This window comes from Pseudopipra pipra, chromosome 1 (genome assembly GCF_036250125.1).
Source record: "Pseudopipra pipra isolate bDixPip1 chromosome 1, bDixPip1.hap1, whole genome shotgun sequence".
Taxonomy (NCBI): Eukaryota; Metazoa; Chordata; class Aves; order Passeriformes; family Pipridae; genus Pseudopipra; species Pseudopipra pipra.
The window spans coordinates 131,194,883-131,218,204 of NC_087549.1; the positions used below are offsets into that span (position 1 = coordinate 131,194,883).

A 23,322-nucleotide genomic window follows, 5' to 3' on the forward strand; every position below is an offset into this window, starting at 1 on the left:
CATTGCTGTCTGAAAACATGGCTTCTCTCACAAACTTTTGGAAAGCAACTATTATTTATGAACTACTATTGCACTCCTTTGTAAGTGAAAAAGAGATAAGCAATTAGTTCAGCTGACTATGCTTAAATCTAAATCAAGCACAAGCATTGGAGCCAGTCCATTGTAGCCATACAGAAATGGTTTGGGGCAAATGAATTCACTTCTGACAAATATATCCCTTTTCGCTTTTATCCACAGATGTACCAGAAAAACTTTCAGTTACTCTATTAAATACAATCAAACACTGTTTCACCTGAACTACTAAATCCCTTTCTAGTGACAGAATTTACTGCTCCTCCCAGGTCCTTCCTTTGCTCATTCCATATAATAAAAAGGCTTAGTATTATGGAAAGGGGAAAAAAGTAACCTCACATATTCTTTCCAAGTGATTCTCATAAGGTCCCACTATACCAGAGAAATGTACACATGTGAAGAAAACAAAATTAACCTTAGAGGGTAGTCTAGATCTATATTCCCACATTCACACACAGACACTTAGACAGGCTTTCTTAAGGAAAGATACTGCATCATTTTCCAATTGCAGTGCAATCAGTCATTTGAAACATTTGTTTCATCAGATGCTTATCTGTCTCAAATGACAAGAACATGCTGCTTATTACTTTCTCCAAGTAATATATCCCAGCAGTAGGGGAATGAGATATGTAGTGCAGAATTATACTTTCCCATTCATGTACAAGTCTTACCACAGTTTCCTGACTTTCCTGATATATTTAAGAACCTATTTTCTAAGTTCACTGCTAAGTATTTGACAGGAATGAATGAAGGTTATTATTTGGACAAATCTGTCATAATTATTTCTAGCTGCTAATGCATTCTTCTAAATATTCCTATAGTACTGCCAGTGAAAACACTAATGAAATACCCAGAGTGGGCATTTCATTTTCACTCATGTTTCACAGTGATGCTATGTGAGTATGCAGGAGAGCAGACACTGCCCTCTTACAAATCTCCCTCTCCCATCCTTTATGGGATTCCTGTACTTACGCATCAGCTGATAAAATCAACTTTTAATCATCTGCATTGGCCTACACAGGCACAGAACAGTACATTTTGAGCCTGTGTATTTGGCAACACATCCTAAAATTTAGCAACAGCCAAGGCTTTGATTCATAAACCGTAAGATCACAAATGACCACATAGATCTTTTCAGCTTTTACTCCAATATCTCATCTCATGTTTAATGTGCACATTAAATAACTGAAAGAATATGTCTTGCCCACTTCCTTTAGAAAAGCAGACAATGGCCAACAACCAAGACAACTTAAAATATTGTTGCTGCATACGCTAGTATTTTCAGCCCTTACTTTTGGGATTGTCAGTACCTCCATAATCCAGAATTTTATAATTTATGGATAAGTACTCAGTAAATATAAATGAAGAACAGTAAGTATATAGAGATGCTGGTTTTTTCCCCTCAAATGAAATACTTCAGGCTGGACTGAGTGATTCTGTAATAGAGCAAAAAGACACTTTCTATGCATAAATTTCACTTTTCTGCATGTATTTTACTAACAGGAAGAATCTCCCTATATAACAGAACACAGACTTTTTCCTAAGGAAAACCAGCATATGCACTATTTTTGAGTCATGTAAAAAATAACAGAGCAGACAAATGGTTCAACAAGAAGACACTTTCTCTGGTAGAGAATGGACCAGACAGTGTAATAAGTTAAATCTGCTTACCATCTTAAGAATTCTCCAATTATGGGTGCATGTTTGGGCCTTGCCCACAGTGTTTACACAACCCCTCCAACTAACATCCTGAACCACAGCCAATATTCACTAGAAGCATAAACAACTGTGAAAAATATATAGGAAAACTCTGTTAAGTTTGTAGTCCACAACTGACTACAGTGGGAGTCGATGGAACCTTTGCAATAAAAATAGTGCCCCAAATCAGTTCTCCACATGGAGAAAGTTTCCAATGATAAGGGACACATGTAAGGCACATTCTTTTAAAAACCTGCTCAAAAGCAGCTCATTGTTCATAAAGGGAATGGTGTTTACACAGGAAAAAGTCCACTTTCAACAAATCTGAAATCCAACAGATGTTTCCTTCTATCTAAGCAAAACAAGTTTGTGACCCTTTTCTGCCCAACCAAAAATCTTCAAAATTAATTCTGCAGGAAAAAAAAACTTCCATACTTGAGAGAAGGATCTTGAAAAATGAATTCAGAAAAATTTGTATTTCATAATTGCAGCTGCTACTGAAGTGAGTTAACTAAAAAAAAAAAGTGTTCTTTAAAGAGAATATTTTATGATCTGGATTTGAAGAGATGCAATATGATAATTATAATTTGGTTTGTGCTGAAAAGAGAAAGTAGGGCAGGCTGTTACTCACGCTGCTCTATATTGCAATTGTTCTCCTCAAATCAATTTAAGCTCTCTTCTCTAGACCTCCCACAACATCCCTCCAAAACTCCCAGCTGCTCTTGGCTTCCACAAATCTCTTAAGACCTCTCTTCCTCTGCACACAACACTTAAATAACAGAAGCATCTGAGCAGAGCATAAAAGGCATATCTCTTAATTTTATTTTAATACTACTACCAGTACCTGCTAATCACACATCAAGTGTAAGTACTTTGTAGAAGTGTAAAAGAGAAAGAATTTCAGGCTTTGCCTAAGTCATGCTGTTGAGATTGCGCCACACCTGAAACAGTCCCACACCTGACTGTTTCACTTACCATCATGAGAAAGTTTCAGGACTTTCAGGTTCTACCTGATGTCATTACACCAATACACAGCAAAGCTGGATCTGGTGACATTCTGTTGCACAACTGAATGCTGCAAAGACAGCATCTTTCAAGGGGTTGGTGCATTTTCTGTACCCACCAATACCTTGCTCCAGAAGATGAATTGAGATGGACCACAGGTTTCTGAGAATTTTATCCATTTTTTATATCTTTTATAAAATGCAGCTGCAGAGGCCAAATAAATTACATTAACAGCTAGAAACAAACATCAAGGCCAAAGTTAAAACAGTCTTAAACATGGGTATGACAAGTATAGTCAGTACATGCAACCTTCTGTGCCTAACTTTACCTCCACAAGTCCCTTCTTCACCAGATGTAACTCCAGTTATTTCTTGTCCTATCTATTTTGTGAGCATTATACAAAGTTCCCATCTCTACAATGTTTTATGTGCAGCACGCTCAGCAATGAGGTTCCTTACCCCAGCTGAAGTCCCTGCATGTTCCAAGATGAATATAACAAGACAGGACTGCAATCTGCCAGCAATATAATGCATCACTATTACAACCAACATGAATATTAGCAGTGTGAAGGAGACCCACTGAGATGCAATTCAAATCTGCCTATGAAACAATTATAGCAGAAGGCAGAGATGGTTTTCTCCCTCCCCCAATAATCCTATTTGTCCTTTAAATAGATCTGAAGTATAATCTCAAACTGTCAGCATTTCTGTAAAGAAATACCAGCTCAGACCTAATTGGATTTGTCAGACAATCATAGCTAAACAGTTCTCTGAGCTCCAACAGCTGAACAACTACGGAAAAACCTTCCACATTGTAATGTGTAAGAATATGAAAGTTTATTTCAAGAGGAAAAATTTCCTCTGAAAGTAGGTGGTAGAAAGGTATAATTTGTTCCACAGAACCCTATCCCTTAGCAACATAATGATGTGGTGTGGCATACCTAAGGTTGTGTGACTTGCTCCATATAGGCAACTATCTAGAGTTACCTGTTCATACATTGTCCCTTCGGGCTGCTCTGAATTCACCCCAGTTGCTAAAAGTTTGCTTGTGTAAACCTGCCTTTGTTTTAGACTTTTTGACCATGAATAAGAAAACGAGGGGAAAAGAACAGGGAATTTTGACATGAACATGTAACAGTAGCATTCAAGAAGAAAACAAGTATATATATATATATATATTGCATGTAAACAAAAAAACTAGTGGAATATGTATTGTATCTGAAGAGCAGAAATATTTCTTATTCCTCTGGACTTCCTGACTTTTTGCATCACCTATATATATCTACATACATCTATATATATAGATATACGTACACATGAAACTTGCTCTGTCATTATTGTATGTTAGGCTGTTCTGTTCAGGCTATTGTGGGCTGGAATAGTGCATTTTAAAGACAGTCTAGGGCATAATGGCCTAAACCCCACACTAACCTCATTCTTTGAACAGAATACATTACAGTGATGTACAGGTTGCAAGTTCAGGAAGTGTATAGGCCAAATCTTAAAACACTTTCAATGTCTTCAAACTGTGGTTTCATTAATGAAGATTTAGATTATTCCATATGTGTCCAGATCCAGAAGAAAAGTTATTATACAGATTTTATGTTGAAAATTGAAATGATGTCCATTTCACTGACTTTAAAATAACAGTTGTGCAAGTTTTAACATTTTTACGTTTTGAGAACAACAACTTGAGCATTCAGCAATGTTATTTTCTGTATTTGCAGAGCTGGCAACCAGCACATATGTGGCTGAGGAATAAAAGTAAACTTTGCATAAATTCCAACCCATGTTTTGATCTGGGTCAAGAGGAAATTCAGATAACGTATTTAGTCTATCACCATCAGCATCAGTTATACACTCTCTTACCTGTTGGCTTATCCACACCAAGGAATCCAGCCTGTCCCAGGGTTTTAAACACTTTATGTGCTGGGAACTGTCCTTCTTCTTCCCACTTGTCCACAAAGGGATTAATCTCCTTATCGATAATCTAGATTTGAAAAATAAATTTTAGATGTTAATAACACAGACATTTCTACACAAACAACTTTGATTAATTTTTCCTAAAAATTGTAATCTAGGAAGAAAAGAGAAAGGTACAGGAAAAAATTTGAAAGCCCAATAATTTTCTTATTTCCTGTTGGATATCCTTATTCTCCACCCATCCACAATTATTACAAAAGTCTTAATGAAGCATATATTAATAATTCTTTTAGCAATTACAACTACTAAAACAGTAAGCCACCAGGGATGGTTTAAACCTGTCCAAGTCCTATGAAAATGGTAGTTTCCCCTCACCATTTGTTACCTTTTCGGGTAAAGATCCTAGAAAGTGACAGGAAGGGAAATCTGGATTATCCTCAAAGGAATGTTGCCAAAAAAGGTTGATGAGTTGTTCACAATGACCACACACAGCACCAAGACAGGCAAGTGGGAGAGACTTCATTTCCTCTCCCTTTACCTGAAACGCTCCCAAGGAAGTCAATGCTGTTCAGGGCAGTTATGTTCAGTCTGTGTTTAGACTTTCCTACAGTCTGACAGAACATATACTGGAAAAATATAGTCTCCTTCCAGAATTTGTAATATTCCCAAGTCTAGTCCCTGGGCAACTCTTGACTATTCTACTGCTGCACACTTACTAAAAGTCAATGTCCCATGCTGCCTGGCTATTGTTCTTGCTCTATTCAGGCTGTTGTCTTCCCACCCAGCTGTTGCGAGCAAAACACATCTGGGATACAGCCCCTACATTCAGTAACACTTTCAGGTTTAAGAGCAGAGGGGCCAGATGTTTCACTCCACAAAATTCCACATTTCCTTGGCTATGGGCAGGAAGCAAAATGGGCAGGTGCATTTTTGCTGCCTACCAGCCCAGTGTGAGGCAGATGCAGTTTCAACAGCTCTCAAAAGGAGTCAGATGTATCCTGACCACCTCTCCTACATCCACCAGCCAAACCAGGAGTTGGCACAGGCTGCTTCTACCATGTGGCCAAGTCTACCATGCACCTGTGTCAGCCAGCACAAGGGGGTCCAAATGGAAACAAACCCTACCAAAACAAACACCAGTTGCCAATAAAAAGCTAATGTTTTTAACCTGTGACCATGATTTTACTGCTACACTGTTTCATGAAGAGAGAATTTACTTTTTCAAGAACTTACTCATCTTAGTCTTCTCTCCACACTAAATAAACAAGCCCTGTGGTGCTAACTATTTCTTGAGCTGGAAATAGAATCCTCTCCCTCCCGAACTGCTGTGTTCTTGAGACCCTGAGGAACTTTCTTCCAAACTATCTATTTATTGAACATTCTTTGGAGAACTCCAGCCCATATATGGCTGGTTTCTGCCTTCCAGTTGGCCACAGAAGTAAGCATACTTCATTGCTCATAACAGGAAAATCACTTCTTCAGTTCTCTCACCAAATTCTGAAAAATGAATATACTAGATGTTCAAGTCATTCAGTAATTATCATCTCTCTTCCTCTCTTATATTGATTAACATAGGCCTCATGATCAATAGTAACAAAATACCAGAACCCTATCTAGGAGAGCTCACCTTTCATTTCTATATTGCAATATCCTAGATGCTCAGATCCTAAGATGCTGACCCTCAATGTTGAGTTGCAGGTGGTGAAATACCTTTTTGACTGTAGTAACATCTGACAATACTCATCAGGTAATGTCCAGGGAAATGCCTGAAAGAGGTTATGAAATACATAAAGTTTTCCCAGTGTTTTGATGGATCTTGGCAAAAATATGAAGTAAATGTACTAACAGAATTTTATGTTTGTTATGGCTGGTGCAGGGCCAAGCGTTTCACAGCCTTCATACAAAGCTACCTTTGAAGTTAAACAAAGTCAGAAAAATGACTGAGGCATGATTTCTTCTGCTTGCTCCTGTGCCTTTGAGGAAAACTCAAATCATTTAACAAAGCTGAATTATTACCAGGTAAAGTTTGCCATGCTGAGGAAAAGAAGATCTGTTTTGCATGACACAACAAAAAAACCCAGAGATAACCTCACTGCACAAACCACAAATGGTTTATGCCCCTAAACTCAAAAAAAGGTTAATAGCACTGTCCAGATGCTGATAGCCACAGTTTTTTCTTAGCTGCTGAACGCTATTGGACTGTATTTTTACAAAGAATTAAATAGGTCCTGTCAGAAGCTTTTGCACTTCAGTCACAAACTTCTTCAAAAAGTCACACGTTATTTTATAATCATAAGGGGTTCGGGGGCACCCTTATAATTATAAGGTGTGCCTTGTACTAACACATACAAACACAAGCCATATTGCTGGAGAATTGCAGTACTGCTCAGCTGGCTGATTCTTCAGCACTCATTATTGGATATTATCATCCCTTCCTAGAAAAGACAAACGGAAACAGGGAGAGGTATTTTCAAAAGGTCAAGTCAGCAATGAGTGAAGGAACACAAGTAATTACTAAACATGTGCTTAAAACATTGCTGAAGATGGGTCAAACAGTGCTGTACTCCTAACCACTAGATTTGTCCCTTTCCTTGGCTTTAACAACTTCCTCACATTTGTACCCTCAGAGAAATATTTCGCACTTGAACTGAAGACAAGTATCATGTAGGCACCTTAACTTAAACCATAATGTATACATGCAGTGTTTGGAGAATATAGAGAAGTGAGCTTTAGGCAGCATGCAGCAACTGTTCTGCTGATTTATATATGCTTTATCATCCCATGGAAATCATGGGTGTCAGCATCTAAACTTGCATCACTAGGATACCAACTATAACAATATGTCAAACTTCTATCAGTAGAAATATTTAGCACTGCATACTACTGATGCTATCTGACAGATATTCCAAGCCACAAAGGAAATCCTTCCACCTGGTCTAGCTAGTCAAATCTCAATGGCATTTGGGATGTAAAGTTGATTTAGGAGCCATATAACTTTCCCACCTGCTGATAAATTTCCAGTAAATCACAACAGAAACTCTGTTATTTTCCTGACAGCGAGGGTACAGTAAGTCTCATGTATGGGACTGGTGTTTTTCTCAGGTTGCTTCATCTGAACAGTGACGATGCAAACCTAAAGGACTAGGTTCTGGAGGCAGCCTTGGTTTAGCCTGCACCCCCACGAGAATTCATGCTACTCTCTGGGGAGCCTCCCAGAGAATGGCCTCAGGGCTGGTATCAGCTGTGAATTATCTTGAAAAACACCGGTGGATATTTGCCCAGTCGGAAACTGATAGAGCCAACAAACTCGTTTTTTGTTGAATGATGGTAAGAAAAATAAAAGTGTTTTCATTAAAAATAGTTTTGACAAAATTTCGTGAAAACAGCACCTGCAGCTTCCTGCCCAGGAATGGGGAAATGCAATGGCAGGGTTATAGAGAGGACAGACACGGAAATTCAAATTTTTAAAAAGTAGATTATTCTAATTTCTCTTTAAAACAAAGCAATTAAAATATCCCTCCAAATGATTGCAAGAGTTGCATGTTTTGACTATATTCTATTGGAATTTATTGTATTATTTAAATGAGAAAAGTAACAAAAATTTACAGTTGGGGGTTTTCCTTCACATAATGCTCAATATTCTGTGCTGATATTGTACCTACAGGTACTGAGAAACATTAGCAATTGCCATTTAATTCTCTCTGCATTCTAAAATAAATGCATTCTACAACAGTAGAAACTGTAATTGAATTAATTTGGGTACTGAGAGCATGTACAGATGTTCTTTACATCAATTAAATTTCTTTTCATTATTCACCAGCAAGTTTACCTTCCATCATGCAATTCAAACCAGAAATTAAAGGCCATACCACTTCTACACACAATACCTCTTATATCCACAGCTCATAATACTGTACAGTGGTAGTACATTTCAGCACACTATTAGCAAAATGATGAATCTTGAAAATAATACACTGAATTCTTAAAAAAATTACAGAAACTTTTACTAAAGCTGAGTTATATCTCAGTTGAGATTAGACTACCTTACTAGAAAAGCAAGAGAAAATGTCCAAGCAAAAGCTATTTCATATTAAGATTAAATGGATTCTGAGGGGACAGAATTAGATTAGATGTTAGGAAGAAATTCTTTACTCAGAGGATGATGAAGCACTGTAGCAGGCTGCCTAGAAAGGTTGTGGATGCTCCATCCCTGGAAATGTTCAAGGCCAGGTTGGATGGGGGCCTGAGCAACATAATCTAGTGGCTGGCATCACTGCCCATGGCAGGAGGTTGGAAATAGATGATCTTTAAGGTCCCTTCCAACCCAAACCATTCTATGATTCCATGACATAACTGTACAATATTATGTTAGGAGCAGCATTTTTTTCCCTTTAAATCAAGTTACAGTAATCAAACTTAGCTCTATTAATATAATAACCAAAGATGATGCAATTAATAGGATCTTTAATGTAAAAAGCAAATAAATAAGCAACAAACTTCTGTGCTTCCAGTCCCCATGACACATGCTAGGAGACCCTAGCAGAAGTCAGGAGCTGCCTGAGTGCCTAAGTCACCCCACATGGTAGCAGCAAGCCCGGACCTGACATGGGCAGTGCCCCAGCAGGAGAGTCAATCGTTCAGTCTCTGATGACATAGGGTGCAGAAACAGAGGCAGTATGTGACTTAAAAAACCACAAGTTAAAAAAAAAACACATTAAACAAAAACGATTTAACCACACAGCAGCCAGAAAATGCTCCCTGCAGCACTAACCCTGTCTGCTCATATGAAGTTATTTAGTGCACTTTCTTCTGGCAACCAAAATCCAGTATTATGAGCTTGTCTGAATTCTGCCATGACCTAGAGAGCAAAGTTGCAGCCTACTGCTTCCTCTTTCAGGATGTATCACCACCACTGGGCAAAGGTCTCCAGGAAGTTTTGCAGGACCGTTTTCTGGTGATTGTTTTCTTTGGAGTTTTTTGTTTGTTTTTTTGTTTAGTTTGTTTGGTTGGTTTTTTTGGTTGGTTTTGGTTTTTTGGGGTTTTTTGTTGCTGTTGTGTTGAGTTGGGCTTTTTTTAATACTAACTGAAGAAAGGGGGATAGCCCTCAATTCTTCTCTTATAAAACATACATTATTATTAGTTATGACTTACCTAGGAGATCTATGTAAAATATGACTCAGTGCTATGCAAGGGGTCCTGCCAAGGTAGCAAATGTCCTAGATGCTGCCAAAACACTTCTCCCCTTTACAGAAGGAAGGCAGGTCTCCCTCTTGCCCACAATGGAAAAGATTTGGCATTTGGATACACTCTGCACCTCATTCTATATTCATAGTTGACTACCCAGCCAAACATATGATGTGACCACCTGGGCAAACGACTGTCTACAAGAGTTGTCAATGAAGAATTTGTCCTACTGCAGTATGGGATTTGGGACTAGGCCTCAGTGATGATACAGAAACTTCTGTACTCTGAGCTATCATTGGACTGTTGCTACAAAACAAGCCAAGAAAGTGTTTTCCACAATGATATGGGGTTGAACTGAAAAAGTTCAGTTTAACAGCAGACATCTGTTTCATGACCCTGTGAAAAACATGTGGCAGGAAAAAAAAGTCCTAAAAGCAGAATATGCAGACAATTAAAATAAAGAACAAAAATGAAGTAATTTTGACTTGAGCTTTTTAAGAATTTTTTTTTTTAATTCCATACCTAAAAAACCTTAAACAGAAAACAAAATAATGGTTCCACCTACCCCATTTGAAAACATTGTCAGTCCCCTTGCTTTGGTGGGATTACAGAAAGATAAAGTTAGGACCACACTGAAGTACCTGGCTGAGCATGGTCTCCATGGCAGACACTTAGTCTCACCATGCTCCTTTTCCATGGACTGCATTGCTGATCTTTTATTTTGTTTGTAAATGTACTAAGCACTTGACAGAATAAACAAAAAGACATATCAACTATGTCAGGTTACAAATAACCCCTCCTCAATCTACTCTGTGCATGTGTGCACATTTACTTGTAAATACACAGATATTACTGATCGTTTCCCCTTTTCCCTTTCACTATGGGTGTTACATAAGCTTGAGACATTCAGGAAAAAAGTAATTCCAGCTTAGCACTATAAAGCCAGTTCAAAGGGGCAGATAACACATCATCTAGTGCTTCTGGTATCTTTAGGATACTTCTACTTCTTTGTTCCTTGCTGCAAAGTGAGGGTGAACAGGCCTGGCTCACATCTGGGTTTCTCCACTGCCATTGCACATAGCTGTGGCCAGAGCTGAGCTTCCAGAGATGCTTCCAGTGCATTTTAAACCAATATTCACTAGTCTTATATAAGGGGGAAAAAACCCAGAAATTTTTCCTAATAGCTGAAAAATATAAGTCTGAAACGGAAAGCTGTATTTAAAACTGTTTAATTAGAGCACCACAATTCTTTTGTACCTTCAATAAAGCTGTGCCACAGGCAACAAAGTAATCATGAAATCTGCTACAGCACTGGGTACCAAAGACTGCAGTGATCAGCAGATACAGGAACAAACTGTTACTAAATTAAGTTTTCCATTTCTCAGAGGAAAAAGAAATAGTGGAACGAAAACCTCTATAACATAGAAATTGGCAGCTTCTCATTGTATAATAAAATATACCTGTCCTCATCTGATTTTACAAAATCTAATTTTTTCATGGAAAAAAGCATGCACTTTATTCTGTAATTTTGCCTGGTCTATTCACTTGGCAGTAACTGGACATACTTCTGTTTAAATCATTGTGTTCCTTCCCTTTCACTGTAACACAGTTCCTTGCAGCATACCTAATACATAAAGCATAAACTGGTTCAGAAAATCGAATACTGATTATCTTTTGATGCCATACATCTGGCTACAGATTTTACTTCAGGAAACCAGAAAATCCAAACCCTGAATCAACCACAAAGTTTTTGCCAACACTTGCTGAAAGCTTAAAATCCTACAGGTCTGCCAGGAGTGCAGAAGCATGCACTGCCCTCCACCCTGTGCGTATTTGTTGGCACAGATCTGGGAGCTGGCACATCTGGGAGCCCCATTGAAGAAGCAGAGGGCACACATCATCATCATACTAAGAAAATGAAAGACCAGTCTAGGCACTGATGTTGGTTGGACAAGCCTTTTGGATGACTGGGAGCTCTGGCTACTCGTATAGTATAGTATACTATGATATACTATACAAATATGCTTGTATAGTATCCAGACTACTTGTATCAAGTTGTGAAAGCCGTACAAAACTGAGCAAGTGATGGGTTTTTTTGCTCCTGCAACTCATACTTTTCAACACACAGATGCTGAGTTGAGGTACAGTGTAATGTCTACCAGATGCTGGGATGCTGGGATTTGGGTCCTCCTGGCTCTGGATTACTTCTCTGTAGGAACAAAAGTTTTCTCACTATGGCTCACACCATTACATCTGAAATGTCATGGCAAAACCTGTCTAAGCCCAGATGTTTGCTCAGTCATAAACTGCTTATTAAGACAAAACTTCAGTTGTTGGAAGAAAGTAACTGAATTGCCTAATCTAATCATATGTGGCAATGATAAAGCAATATAATAACTAGACCTGAGGCACAAAAATATCCCTTAGGCACACAAAGTCTAACTCAATGCAGTGGAAATCTGTTCTAACATTAATAGGGGGTAGGAAAAAAATCCAGTGTTTGGACACAACAACTGCAATCTCAGATGTATGCAATACTCTGACACCAAGTAACAAATAGGAGCATTGCTTACAAAATTGTCTTTACTGCATTTTTGCTACACAATGAAATATTCATACATTAACTAACATTTGTCCTACTATTAGAAAAAGCTTTTTACAGATCTTGCTTGAATATGTTGAAGCTCTTTTTTTTTTCCCTCTTACTCCTCTACACTGATTTAAAAGCAACTCTTGGTAGGGCACTCGTGGATGTACTGGATGGTCCCTCTTATTACAGTGGTATATCCCAGCTGCCTCTTCCAATAACAACAAAATTCAATTATACAGATTTCCTCTCTGTTAAATCGACACCAAAATTCTTGGCACCAGCAAGACAATTGGCCCCTAAATGCTTGTATGATCTTTCTATCAGTCACAAGATGACAAAGGCTATTTCAAATACCCCAGAATCTGGGAATACATTTGCTTCCCTTAGACAAAAGGGACAGAAGGGCACTCAGTACAGACTCTGTGAGCCTTATCAATGTCACATTTACCTGTTTTCTTCCTGAAACTTTTACCTCAGGTACATGATAAATTAGGTTTTAAAATTACAGGTGCCAGTATTTTTCAGATTCAGTTATGTCTTTTCTCCCCCCCAACTCAGTGAGACACTAACTTTTAACTGATTTATTTGTAATACCAGCAACTTATTACTTTGCTGTTCTGTGACAGGGGTTTATGATTTGTTACAAAGATAAATAAACCAACTCCATCCAAAGTGCTCCAGTGGTAATAGTGGTCACCATTCAGTATTTTGCAGATGGTCAAAAAGAGCCATATTATTTTGACAGAGAATTTACAGTAATTTTACTAGAAAGCTAAAGCAAATGTTAATATTTAATTTGGATCATTCGTGCACTAATATGAAAGGACATTAATTCTTGTAAAAATACATATATGAATAAACAGAAACTCATGACATACAAGCCGAGACTGCAAATAAGGTATAGATGTCCTTTGGTGGAGTTTCATTGTCAAGGGGGAAATCCTCATCCTACAGACACACTACACAGTGTAACTAGAACCAGTCACCACTAGGCATAAAATGAAACGTCATTCATATTACATGGCACTCCAGAAAAATATTAATCAAATTTACCAATTTCTCAATATCACTAATGCCAGAGAAAAAGAAAAATGGATAGCATGTATACATCCTGTATGTATAGGAATATTGTTATGCATACGTATCCAGAGTAGGTTAAACCTTTTTCCTTCAAACCAGTTATACTGTAATTTAATTATTGCAACAAGTCGTGGGATACCAGAACACTGCAAGCATTGTCCAACAAGTTAAGGAAAAGTCACATTTTCGATTTCCAAGAGGAAGGGTGGTGACCTATAAAGTTGTAAAGGAAACCACTCACAGGGTCATTTCAATACCCTTGCTAAAAACAGCCCCCTGGAATTATAAGAGTCTCTTCCTCATCCTGCTCAGAACAATTGGAAAATTATAGATAATTTAAAATACGTTAACTTAATATACTAAAAAACAAAATAAATGGAGACAAAAAAAATAACAATTCTCACTCGTGGAATTGCACTGCTAATTTCTCAGATTTCTCTGATAGTGGCATTAGGATTTAGCTAGTGGAAAACTGCCCCAGATTGCATAACAGGTATATTTAAAATGTGGTGCAGATCCTGAGTGGTCTTTGTATCTCAAAGACTTTACTTTTTAGTTTATCCTGAAGTCATCAGGGACAGGCTTAACTTAAGGCAGAACAAATACTGATTGCTAGAAGCTTTAGGTGAACAACATCAGACTGGATTTGACATGAAGTAGTGATTTTTCTTTTTTTCCTATATGATCAGATCAAATCTAAAATAAATGCTACATAAATATTTTTTAAAATAGAGGACAACGAAAAAATCAGGTTTATGTTGCCTATCGTGATTTCTTCTACAATATATTCATCACGAAGTTTTATGCAATACATGTACCACTACATTCCTTCTTAGCCCATGATGCAATTACAGGCACTGAACCCAGCAAGGCAGAGAATGTTGTTAGCAGCACTTCAACAGGTGTGGGGGGCATAGAAACAAGGGAGGGGAAAGTTTTTATAAAAAAAAAAACCACATTGTGTCACACAGCAGAACAGCAAACACTGCACCAGCAGACACTATAGAGCTACTTCCCCCTGCACTTCATCTCATCTCTGAGTAAACAAACAGCTGTGAACACTTGAAATACAATATAATGTGTGCCTTAACCTATCCATGACAAAGAAGCAGGACTTTTAAAATCTTCCCAATCACTGTCTTCACAATGTCTGGCTTTGTCCTCTGTGTTTCAGGACACTGATTTTTCATCAATGCACTTGTAGTGCCCGAGCAGGTGATAGGGAGCGGTGTGCATGGAACAAGGTCATTGGGCAAAAAGCTCTGCAGATATGCAGATGCACAGATACATGAAGGCTCCTTCCAGATGCGATCAGCACAAATTTGACACGACAGTATTAGCTACAAAATTCTGCATTCTCAATCCAGGTGAGAGAGGAGGATTCATTTCCAGCTTCTTCTAGTGATTCTTTCTCTGGCATCTTATTTCTGCTTTGCAAAGGGCCCAGGAATTTAGACTAATGAAACTAATTTACTAAGAAACTGACTGGTCATGGATCTCTTTCTCTTATTCCTCAGGTTTCTTTCATCTTTTTTTTTAACATAGAAAATGAACTCATAGGTCCTAAAGGTCAGTGAAAACAGGCCTCATCTTAGTGACAGAAAACACAATTATTTAAATTGCTTTTGGGATATTTTAACACTGGAAGTGTGAAAATTAATGCCTGAAGCAACACAAACCTGAGGTAAACATCACATGACTTAGAGGTAACTCCACTATCTTTTGTCCACAGTGAACTGGGGAAGAGGCGAAATTGGGAAAAAGTTAAATTTATCCATAGAAATATAAGATTCTTCAAGTAATTTTTAAAAGCATCTATTAAAGATAGAACAGCACAGCTCCAAACCCACATAAAAAAGAGTCAATATCTGGCAATTCAGAGCATACTGTTTTTTAAAAAACTACAGCAGAGCACTGCACTACCAGATAGAACTTGCAAACTTACCTACAGGTAAGGGTTAGGGTTACAAGTCTGGGACAAGTCCTTACACTCCTAACACCTTCCTCTGAACTCACATACTGTTTGGTCCTATGTGGTTGCCACAAAAATGCTGTTTACTCATTGCAGCAGTTACTGAACTTCTGCACTTTTCTCACTGGTTCATAGTTCAAAGGTGGATGTCTCTGACAAACTGCTGCCCCGGCCTCGCAGCGTGCACCACACCAGGGCTCCCTGCCGTCACAGCGGCTGATTCTCTGGCTTTGGCAGGTGCTCTTAATCCTACCACGGTGTTCTACAGGTGCCACTGACCTCGCTGATGGGAATGCACAGAGTTCACCAGCACTACCGTTAGTTGCAGATTGCCATTTGACACTCAATTTGCACATTACCTTACCAGAAGTGCCTCCCTTCTTCGGGACTTATGATCTAGTTTCGCAGGAGCCTTCCATCACTCCCACCTAGAACCGGCTCAGTGACCGGCAGCATCCGGGGCCGGCTGGCACGGCCCGCCCCGCTGGACCGGGGCAGCACACGCCGGGAAGGGCTGTGCCACCCTGCGGGTCACAGGCAGGGGACCAGGGGACACGCTGCTCCGTTTCTGGCACTGGCAGCGACAAGTTACTTATCTAAGCACACCCCGGGCCGTTCTGGGCCACTCGCTGCCCTTGCCCTGGCTCGCTCTCCCCGCAGGGTGGCACGGACGGGTGTCCCCCGGGCCCGCCGCTCCGAATGTCCCCCCCGTACCTTTCTGAGGGCCGCCCGCAGGTCGCGGTGCTGCGGGGTGTCACCGCCGTCCCTTGGCCCGGAGCTGCAGCCGCGCAGGGCCGAGCCCAAGCGCGCCCAGCGCCCGCCGCCCCGCAGCGCCATGGCCGCCGCGCCCGGTCCCGCTCCAAAGGCAAGGCCGAGGGCCGCCAAAGCCTGTCCCGGTCCAAGAGCCAAGGGCGAGGGCAGCCGCCGTGCCCGACCAGCTGGCCCGGGTCACCCCGGCAGCCCCTGCCCCGCCCCGCGCCGTCCCGTCCCCTCCCTCCTCCCGCTCCTCTCTTCCCCGGAGCAAGCCACGGTAGCTCTCGGGTTACGGACAGGTTTTCTTTAATGCCAACGAACAGCCATGAAGCGACCGACAAGCGGGTGGCGAAAGGGCCCCGCGCAGCGACAGGAGCCGGCCCCGCCGGGGAGCAGGGCACAGCCGGCCCTGCTGAGCGGCCTGTGCGGGTCTCGGCAGCTTTCGGGTGGGTTTCTGTATTTTTGTAAGGAGAAATAGAAAATAAGAAGAAATCCGCTCCTGTGCTCGTTCAACACGGACCGGTGGCGGTAGGGACACGCTAGTGACTCCGTAGGGGTATAGGAGCAATCTCTGCTCCGGGGGCAGGCGCAGGGGCCGTTCTTCTAAGCGATGACACAGCCTCCCTTCTCCTTGAAGGGATTCTTGTCCTCGGGAACCCCCTTCACCAGCGGGTCTTCGCCCGACCGCTCCTCGATGTAGTTCTTGATCTCTTCGGAGCACTTGGACACCTCGAGGGAAAGGACAGAGAAGAAGCTGCGTTATGACCGGAGCTAATGAACATCAGAGGAGGAAACCCGTGAATTCACAACTTTCTCATTTACCTTCCCGCCAAGCATAAAACATCTGACCACAGAGCAAGCACTAAGCAGATGCAGACTCAGCTTCTTTCCTCTTTTTTCATAGCCTGATATTCACAGAACATGTGAGTATCTCTGGGAATGTATATGCCACTTGTAACAGCAGCTGCTGCGTACTTAAACTTGCATTTAAGTTTACATAAACTTAGTTATCCAACGTAGTTTTTTTAAGCTGCAGATCACACTCTTCCTAAGCATTGGCATGACTTACGGTCAATGGTTTCAGGGTCAGTAACTTTCAATTCAGCTTTCAAGTATTCATGTCTTTACGTGTTTTTCCCAAACAAAACATTCAGCAGTGATTTTTCAGTGGTAATACAAATTCTTACTTTGTGGTTCTACTAGAGCAACGATGCATCTCGAGTGACAGTAAAGAGCTGACCGGGAAAGACAATATACTTACAGGTTACCCGGGGTTATTTTGAACAATAGTAAATAGAATAGTCTATTTTGTTATGAGAGAACATAATACACATAACACTATGCGTGGCATTCATAGCAAACTAGCACTGATGTAGGTAAGCCTGCACAGAACCTGCCTGTGGAGAAGAAACGTGTTCAGTTTTTGTTCACTAAGACAAGAGAACATGCAGTGACAGAATCTGGGGAGCATGAGAGTGCACAAGCGAATCTCATGAGCTCCAGAGGTTCCTTATCCACAAACTCCTCTTGCTTCCTTTCCCTGTGTCAGCAGAAACTGTCCTTAGATGCTCGAATACCTGACATGCCTGAGGACACACTCTTGCTCTGTCCCCACCTCCTCCCTTCCTACCCACAGTCCCTGCAGTGGCGCAGCTGTGCAGCGTCAGCAGCAGGAACCAGCTGTTGGCCAGGCCACTAGATGATTAGTATTTCTAATTTAAGGCCTTTTGCCTTCTTTGTTAATTATATTTTACTTCATAGGTAGAACTATAGCAAGAGAACCAATGAATTTGCCTGCTCTATCACAGGCAACAGAGCACGACCTGTGCAAAATTAAGCTTTAAGCCATCAGAAAGAACAGACTTAATTCCCAGTTAAACAGTGTATAAAATAAAATGTAGCTGCCTTTGGACCTACAAATCCCACTGTATGTCTTACTCTTCTCTACCTTGCAAACCCTGTTCATTCAAATTGGGGCACCTTATCCTGTAGTAAAGTTGTGCTCCAAAGTCTATGCAGGACCAAGGTTTGTTTTACTTCAGTCAGCATTACCAGGATCATTCTCATTTATAAGAAAAAAAAAAGCTTGCTTAAATACACGTTCAAACATTTTTATTCATTCAAAAAGTTATTCAAAAGGACACTTCCTTTTTGTGCTGTAAAGGTATAGGAAGGAGTCAAGAAAACTTTGGCTAAAGTTTTTACTTTTGGTAACAACAGAAGTGTGGCTTCTGCATTTCCCTGTCCCTGTACCAGCATACACGTACCAGGGGATTGTGGTGATTATAACACAGATTTCATTCTCACAGTGAAACTTCTGTTACAATGCACTGGTAAAACTGAGCATGCTGTCTGTGCTTTACTTCAGGTGGATCTAAAATATCTGTTCCTCTAAAGTGATCAGGCTTTTGGTTTATTTCGAAAATGTAGACAAGTATTATTATTATTATTATTAATAATAATAATAATTAATATTGTTATTATTAATAATAATAATAGTGAATAATAATAATAATATGAAACCTTTAGCTCCTGCAGAGTAAATTTCAGTTGCTTGGGAACTCTCTGAGGGATGATATTGCTATCTATAGTAGTTCGATATCAGGTCCTCAACACTGCTGGAGCTTTAGACTATACCATGACACCTACAATCACCGATACCTAACTCACAGCTAAAATGTAACTCTGGCATTCTTATTTTCTGGGCTAAACACCTAGACAGGTGATTAGTAACTAGTGTGACTAATGCCACTGATTCCCACATATAAATGTATTTTTAGTCCTAACTAGAAGTAGTTTGCTTCTGCTGGCATGCAGAATAAGAAAAAAAAGAATATTAGCTTCACAGCAAGATCAGTTCTACACGTTTTTCATTTATAGAAGATGTAGATAACCACAAACATTTAACTGGAAAGTACTTCACCTGTGGAAAGGAACAATCAGTGTAAATGTCTAAAAGCACAACTTTTCTATGGGACAAAGCTTGGCGGGTCACGGCTCTGCACCGGCAGCCTTTTGGCTCCTGCCCTCCGCCCGGGAACTGCATAGCGCAGGAAGAGGGAAGCCGGGGCAGAGAGCGGTGCCGCGGGCAGGGGTTCCCGCCGCACAGCACCCATCTCCTGGCACCGACAGGTCCCAGCGCGTTCTGTCTACAGAGGAGAGGAACACAGCGCGACGTGCTCCTCCCTCGCCTGGCAGGGCTGCCTTGTGCCGGCCTTGAGCTCCAGGGTCTCGCGGGGAGGGGAAGCCAAGGGGTGCCAAATGCACCGGGAACAGCCGCGGTCGGCGCGCCCATGCCAGCCTCTCGCGGCGCCTTCTCCTGCGGTGGTGCGCTCCTTTCCCCCCGCTCCACAGTCACCCCTGGGAAGGACCTACGCGGTGTTAGCGGTGCCGTGCCGACAACGCTGTCCCCGACCCCTGATCCAAAGCGGGTGGCAGGAGCCGTCGGTGCAAACCGCAGCCGTCCCAAAACATCCAGGGCTCTCCGGAGGAGCGGCTCTCACAGCCTCGCCGCCCCTGGCCCCGCCGCCCTCCCAGCGTGCCCCTGGCCGCCTCATGAGCCCCCGCACCAAAGTCCGGGGACGAACGGGCTGCTCCCCGCCCCAGCCCCGGCCCTGGCGTCCGCCCCGGCGGCAGGGCAGCTTCGAGTCCTTTCTCCGCGCCCGCTCACCGGCTGCCTCTCCAGCTTCACTTCTTTCCGGAGCTGCTCCACTTCCATTTTCAGTTTGTCCTTCTCGCTCAAGTCCTCGATGTTGATGGCTGGCATCGTCTACACTGTCAAAGCGCGCAGGGAGGGAGAGAGAGACAACAAAAGGTTACGTCTGGGCAGCGAGGGCGCCGGGGCCGGAGCCCCCGGGCGGTGGCGGAGCGGTGGGACGGCCGCCCCCGGCCCGCCCCCGGGCTCACTCACACGCTGCCGTCCGAGTTGCCCCGCTGGTCGGCGGCGACCGCTTCCTCTCCGGCGCGCCCGCACCCGTTCTCCGTGCCGCTCCGGCCTTTAAACCTCCACGCTAATCCCCCCTAACCGGATTAGAGCCCGCCGTCCGGGCCGACTCCGCTGCCGGGGCGTTGACAAGGGCCCTGCCTGCACAGGGAGGTCCGGCCGTCCCGGAGCTGCCCCCGGGCAGTGGGTTCGGTCTCGCCGCCCCACCGGCGGCAGGAGCTGGGAGCTGGAGGACCCTGCTGTGCTGATCTCTCCGGCCTCTCCCTCTTCACCACTGCTGCGGAGAAAACGCAGCGAGGTCGGCTGGGGGGTTTGGCCCAGCTGTGAAATCTTTCTCCCCGACACCTCCTTCTCCTCTTCCACCTTCTGACCATTGCAATGTCTCATGCTTCTCCATGCCACCAGCATCCTTTGGCTCTGTGTTACTCTGCCCAGCAGCTAGGGTAGAAGCAGGTGGTTTGCATGGGCACATTCCTTGATACTTGTGCGTTACCATCACGAAGCGATTGGACTGAAAAGGTAGAGAGGGGAAGGAACCAACTCTGATGTTAACTGCCCCAGCAGGCAGCCAGCCCATCAATGCCAGACACAGCAACTTTTGTTGGTAGATGTGTCTGCAAAGCAGAATTGCAGCTCTGCATGAGACAGTTATTGTGCCTGGCTTGCATCAAGGGTCTCTGGAATCATGGGGTTAGGAGAAGTGTTGAGAGTGGAGTATTCCACATAAGAGAAGTAAGGGTTTCAGAAGACACAAGAAGGAACTAGGAAGCTCTTCACCTGTGGTTGCATACAGCTTTGAGGTCTAGATACCAAATAGGTCACTATGTTCTTTAGAACGGGGTGGTCCCTCCCTGCCTATTTGTACAGCCCCTAGCATCTCTCATCCTAGCAGCTGCTTTCCTACAATACCACTGGAGGCAGAACTCAGGACCCTTCAGACAGAACATAGCTGCAGGCCATTAAAATGGGCTTGTAGGCCTTCTGTTATCTAGCAATTCAAAGGTCCATATAGGCAATCACCCTTCTCTCTTTCCAACTCTTTTTTTCCTATTAAATACACTCATTTCTCCTCCTCTCCCCACTCACCAGATGTAAGCAGCTGTCTGCAGTATGTAAGATTTACATCTTTCTTCTCCAGTGCTCTTCCTATAGTGCTCTTGGGGTCCGTATTCCTTTTATTTTAGCCAGTTCACTAAAATCAGTTTTTCTCCCTCTGTCTATTATCTCCCCATTCCCAGCTGTTGATATGCAACTTCTACACCCACATAATCTACACTGACAGCTGCATCTCCAAACTCCACCAGCTGCTGGTCCTGGGCCAGTCAAAACAGAAGGAAGGAACTGGCCAGCCAGAGTCTTGGAGAGGCCAGGGCTGTTGCAGGAGCAGAAGCACTGTGGTGTGGAGAGGCAGAGAGCATGTGATGTGGTGGTGGTGGGCAAAGGTGCGGGAGTGAGCTGAAGGTGGGTTCTGGTACACCATTGACCTAGTTAGGGTGAGAAGAACTTGGTATCCATAGCTCTGTAATGGAAAGCCTCCAGAGAGCTGTTTGCTGACATGACTAGTTCTGTTGATGGAGTCAGTAGTCAGTAATGGACTTTCTACCACTTGCTGTGTTAACTTTTACTGTATTTCATGTATTTTTACAGATAGATGTTTACCTAATCTGAGTTATAGCAAAGGAGAAGCTAAAAAGCAGCATTGATGGATAGGTGGCTTTAGCTCACACTTTGATTGGTATGTGTGTGTGCACAGAGGAAATGAAAAATATGGAAAATGGTGTTTGCATTATAGCATTCACTTTGCTGCTATTATTTTAAGTGGTATTTCAATTACTTTGTTTGCAACTCAAAAAATTATGATGAAAACCAAAGCACATCAGTCTAGGACATCATATTAAAGACCATCATATTAAAATCACTTGGGAGTTTCCAGTATTAGAAGGATGACTTTTTGCTTTCTTCTGGAAATAGAAAATGTACATTGTTTTTCTATTTGTTTGTTCTTTCCTGCCAGAGGGACATAAACTTTAATATAATTTCTCTGCCTAATAAGATGAGCAAATTCCCTAAAAATGAGGACACCTGTTAGTAACAGTTGTAGCTATAAAATACTAAAGGATGGCAGATATGTCCCACAGTGATGACTCAAACTGTACCAGGGTTTATTTTCTTGTCACTAAAGCACCCACTTATCCTTTGGCAACTGGAGATTCTAAAAAAAAAGGAACAGTGCTAAAAAAGAAGAGGAAGAGGTGCCATTCATATCCTTTCAGAAGACATGTAGGTGGGGTAGGGATTAAATTTACTCCTTTCTTGCCTTTAAGAAAATTAAAATTATGTCAGAAAACTAGGTTGTAATCCTTCATGATATAAGAAAAGCAGAGAAGTCATGGAGGGAAAGTCAGCTCCTGAAATAATCAGGGTGCTATTAAGTTCCCCCTCCTTACAACCCCTACGGACTCTGCTGCTTTCCTGCAGGCCACAGATTTCCAGGGCCCTGTATCTCAACCCCATCGGCAGCAGCGCCGGCCTGCAGGGCTTTGGCCAACGCCGTTGCTGTAAAGGGAGCAGAGAAGAACAATAGGAGATCAGATTATCTTCTTGTTATCTATGGAGAGCACGCCTAATTTGCAGCCACTCTTATCTCTCTTACTGAATTCTATCTGGAGTAAACACTAATTAATGTAATGTCTCTAATAGATTAGAGAGGGAAAAGTATGTTGTTCCCCGCTCATCCCTTTCTTCCCCTGATCACAACCCATTACCTAGTGGGATTAAAATCTGCAGAATAAACCAAGTCATGATATTTCCTGAAATCCATCTCTCTTTGCACTGGCCAGAGGTGTCATCGATTCATCTCCGTGGGTTTTCCAAGAATCCAAGCCCTTTGACGATGCTTCGGTTTTCTCAAATTCATCAGCGTTTTACACAACAGTATTAAACTAATTACGCGCGTTTGCTTCAGTGGCACCCGCTAGGCAGCCTGTACTTGACCCAGCTGTATCAGGACCTGCAGCAGGCTAAGCCTTTGATTTTCGGCGTCCCACCGCCCTCTACCCGGAGCCTCCGAATAGAGAGCGGCCTCAGGGGGGCGACGGCGACG

The 23,322-nt window shown here is 42.2% G+C and overlaps 2 protein-coding genes across 6 annotated transcripts in view; both read right to left on the bottom strand.

Annotated features, from left to right (window-relative positions):
- The window catches only part of LOC135425283 (probable acyl-CoA dehydrogenase 6), a 76,499-nt gene extending 60,019 nt beyond the window's left edge, over positions 1-16,480 (bottom strand). For 3 of the 4 annotated variants that reach the window (XR_010435543.1, XM_064677437.1, XM_064677421.1), the window contains exons 1-2: positions 16,238-16,475; positions 4,644-4,764 (exon numbers count right to left, since the gene is read on the bottom strand). Coding sequence is in view for 3 of the 4 variants with exons in the window: in XM_064677437.1 (XP_064533507.1) it covers positions 4,644-4,764; positions 16,238-16,360 (244 nt within the window). In the remaining variant the exon portion in view is untranslated. Of the gene's footprint in view, positions 1-4,643; positions 4,765-16,237 lie in introns of all 4 variants that reach the window. The other variant, XM_064677432.1, reaches the window with a different exon arrangement.
- Positions 16,481-16,565: 85 nt separating this feature from the next.
- LOC135425315 (guanine nucleotide-binding protein G(I)/G(S)/G(O) subunit gamma-11) lies at positions 16,566-20,484 on the bottom strand. 2 transcript variants are annotated; one of them, XM_064677498.1, is made up of 3 exons: positions 20,187-20,484; positions 19,947-20,050; positions 16,566-17,005 (listed from the first exon to the last, which is right to left on the bottom strand). In XM_064677498.1, exons 2-3 carry the CDS (start codon positions 20,040-20,042, stop codon positions 16,880-16,882), a joined length of 222 nt encoding a protein of 73 aa, XP_064533568.1. In that variant the 5' UTR covers positions 20,043-20,050; positions 20,187-20,484; the 3' UTR covers positions 16,566-16,879. The 2 variants fall into 2 exon arrangements, with proteins under 2 accessions (XP_064533568.1, XP_064533557.1); XM_064677487.1 differs by having other exon boundaries at positions 19,947-20,384.
- Between the last annotated feature and the right edge of the window lie 2,838 nt (positions 20,485-23,322).

Bases quoted from the DNA above. Each gene is read 5' to 3' on its own strand.
- LOC135425315 (XM_064677498.1), bottom strand. From the start codon at position 20,042: ATGCCAGCCATCAACATCGAGGACTTGAGCGAGAAGGACAAACTGAAA. The intron at 17,006-19,946 runs GTGAGCGGGCGC...CTTTCCCTCGAG, and splicing joins TGAAGCTGGAGAGGCAGCCG to GTGTCCAAGTGCTCCGAAGA.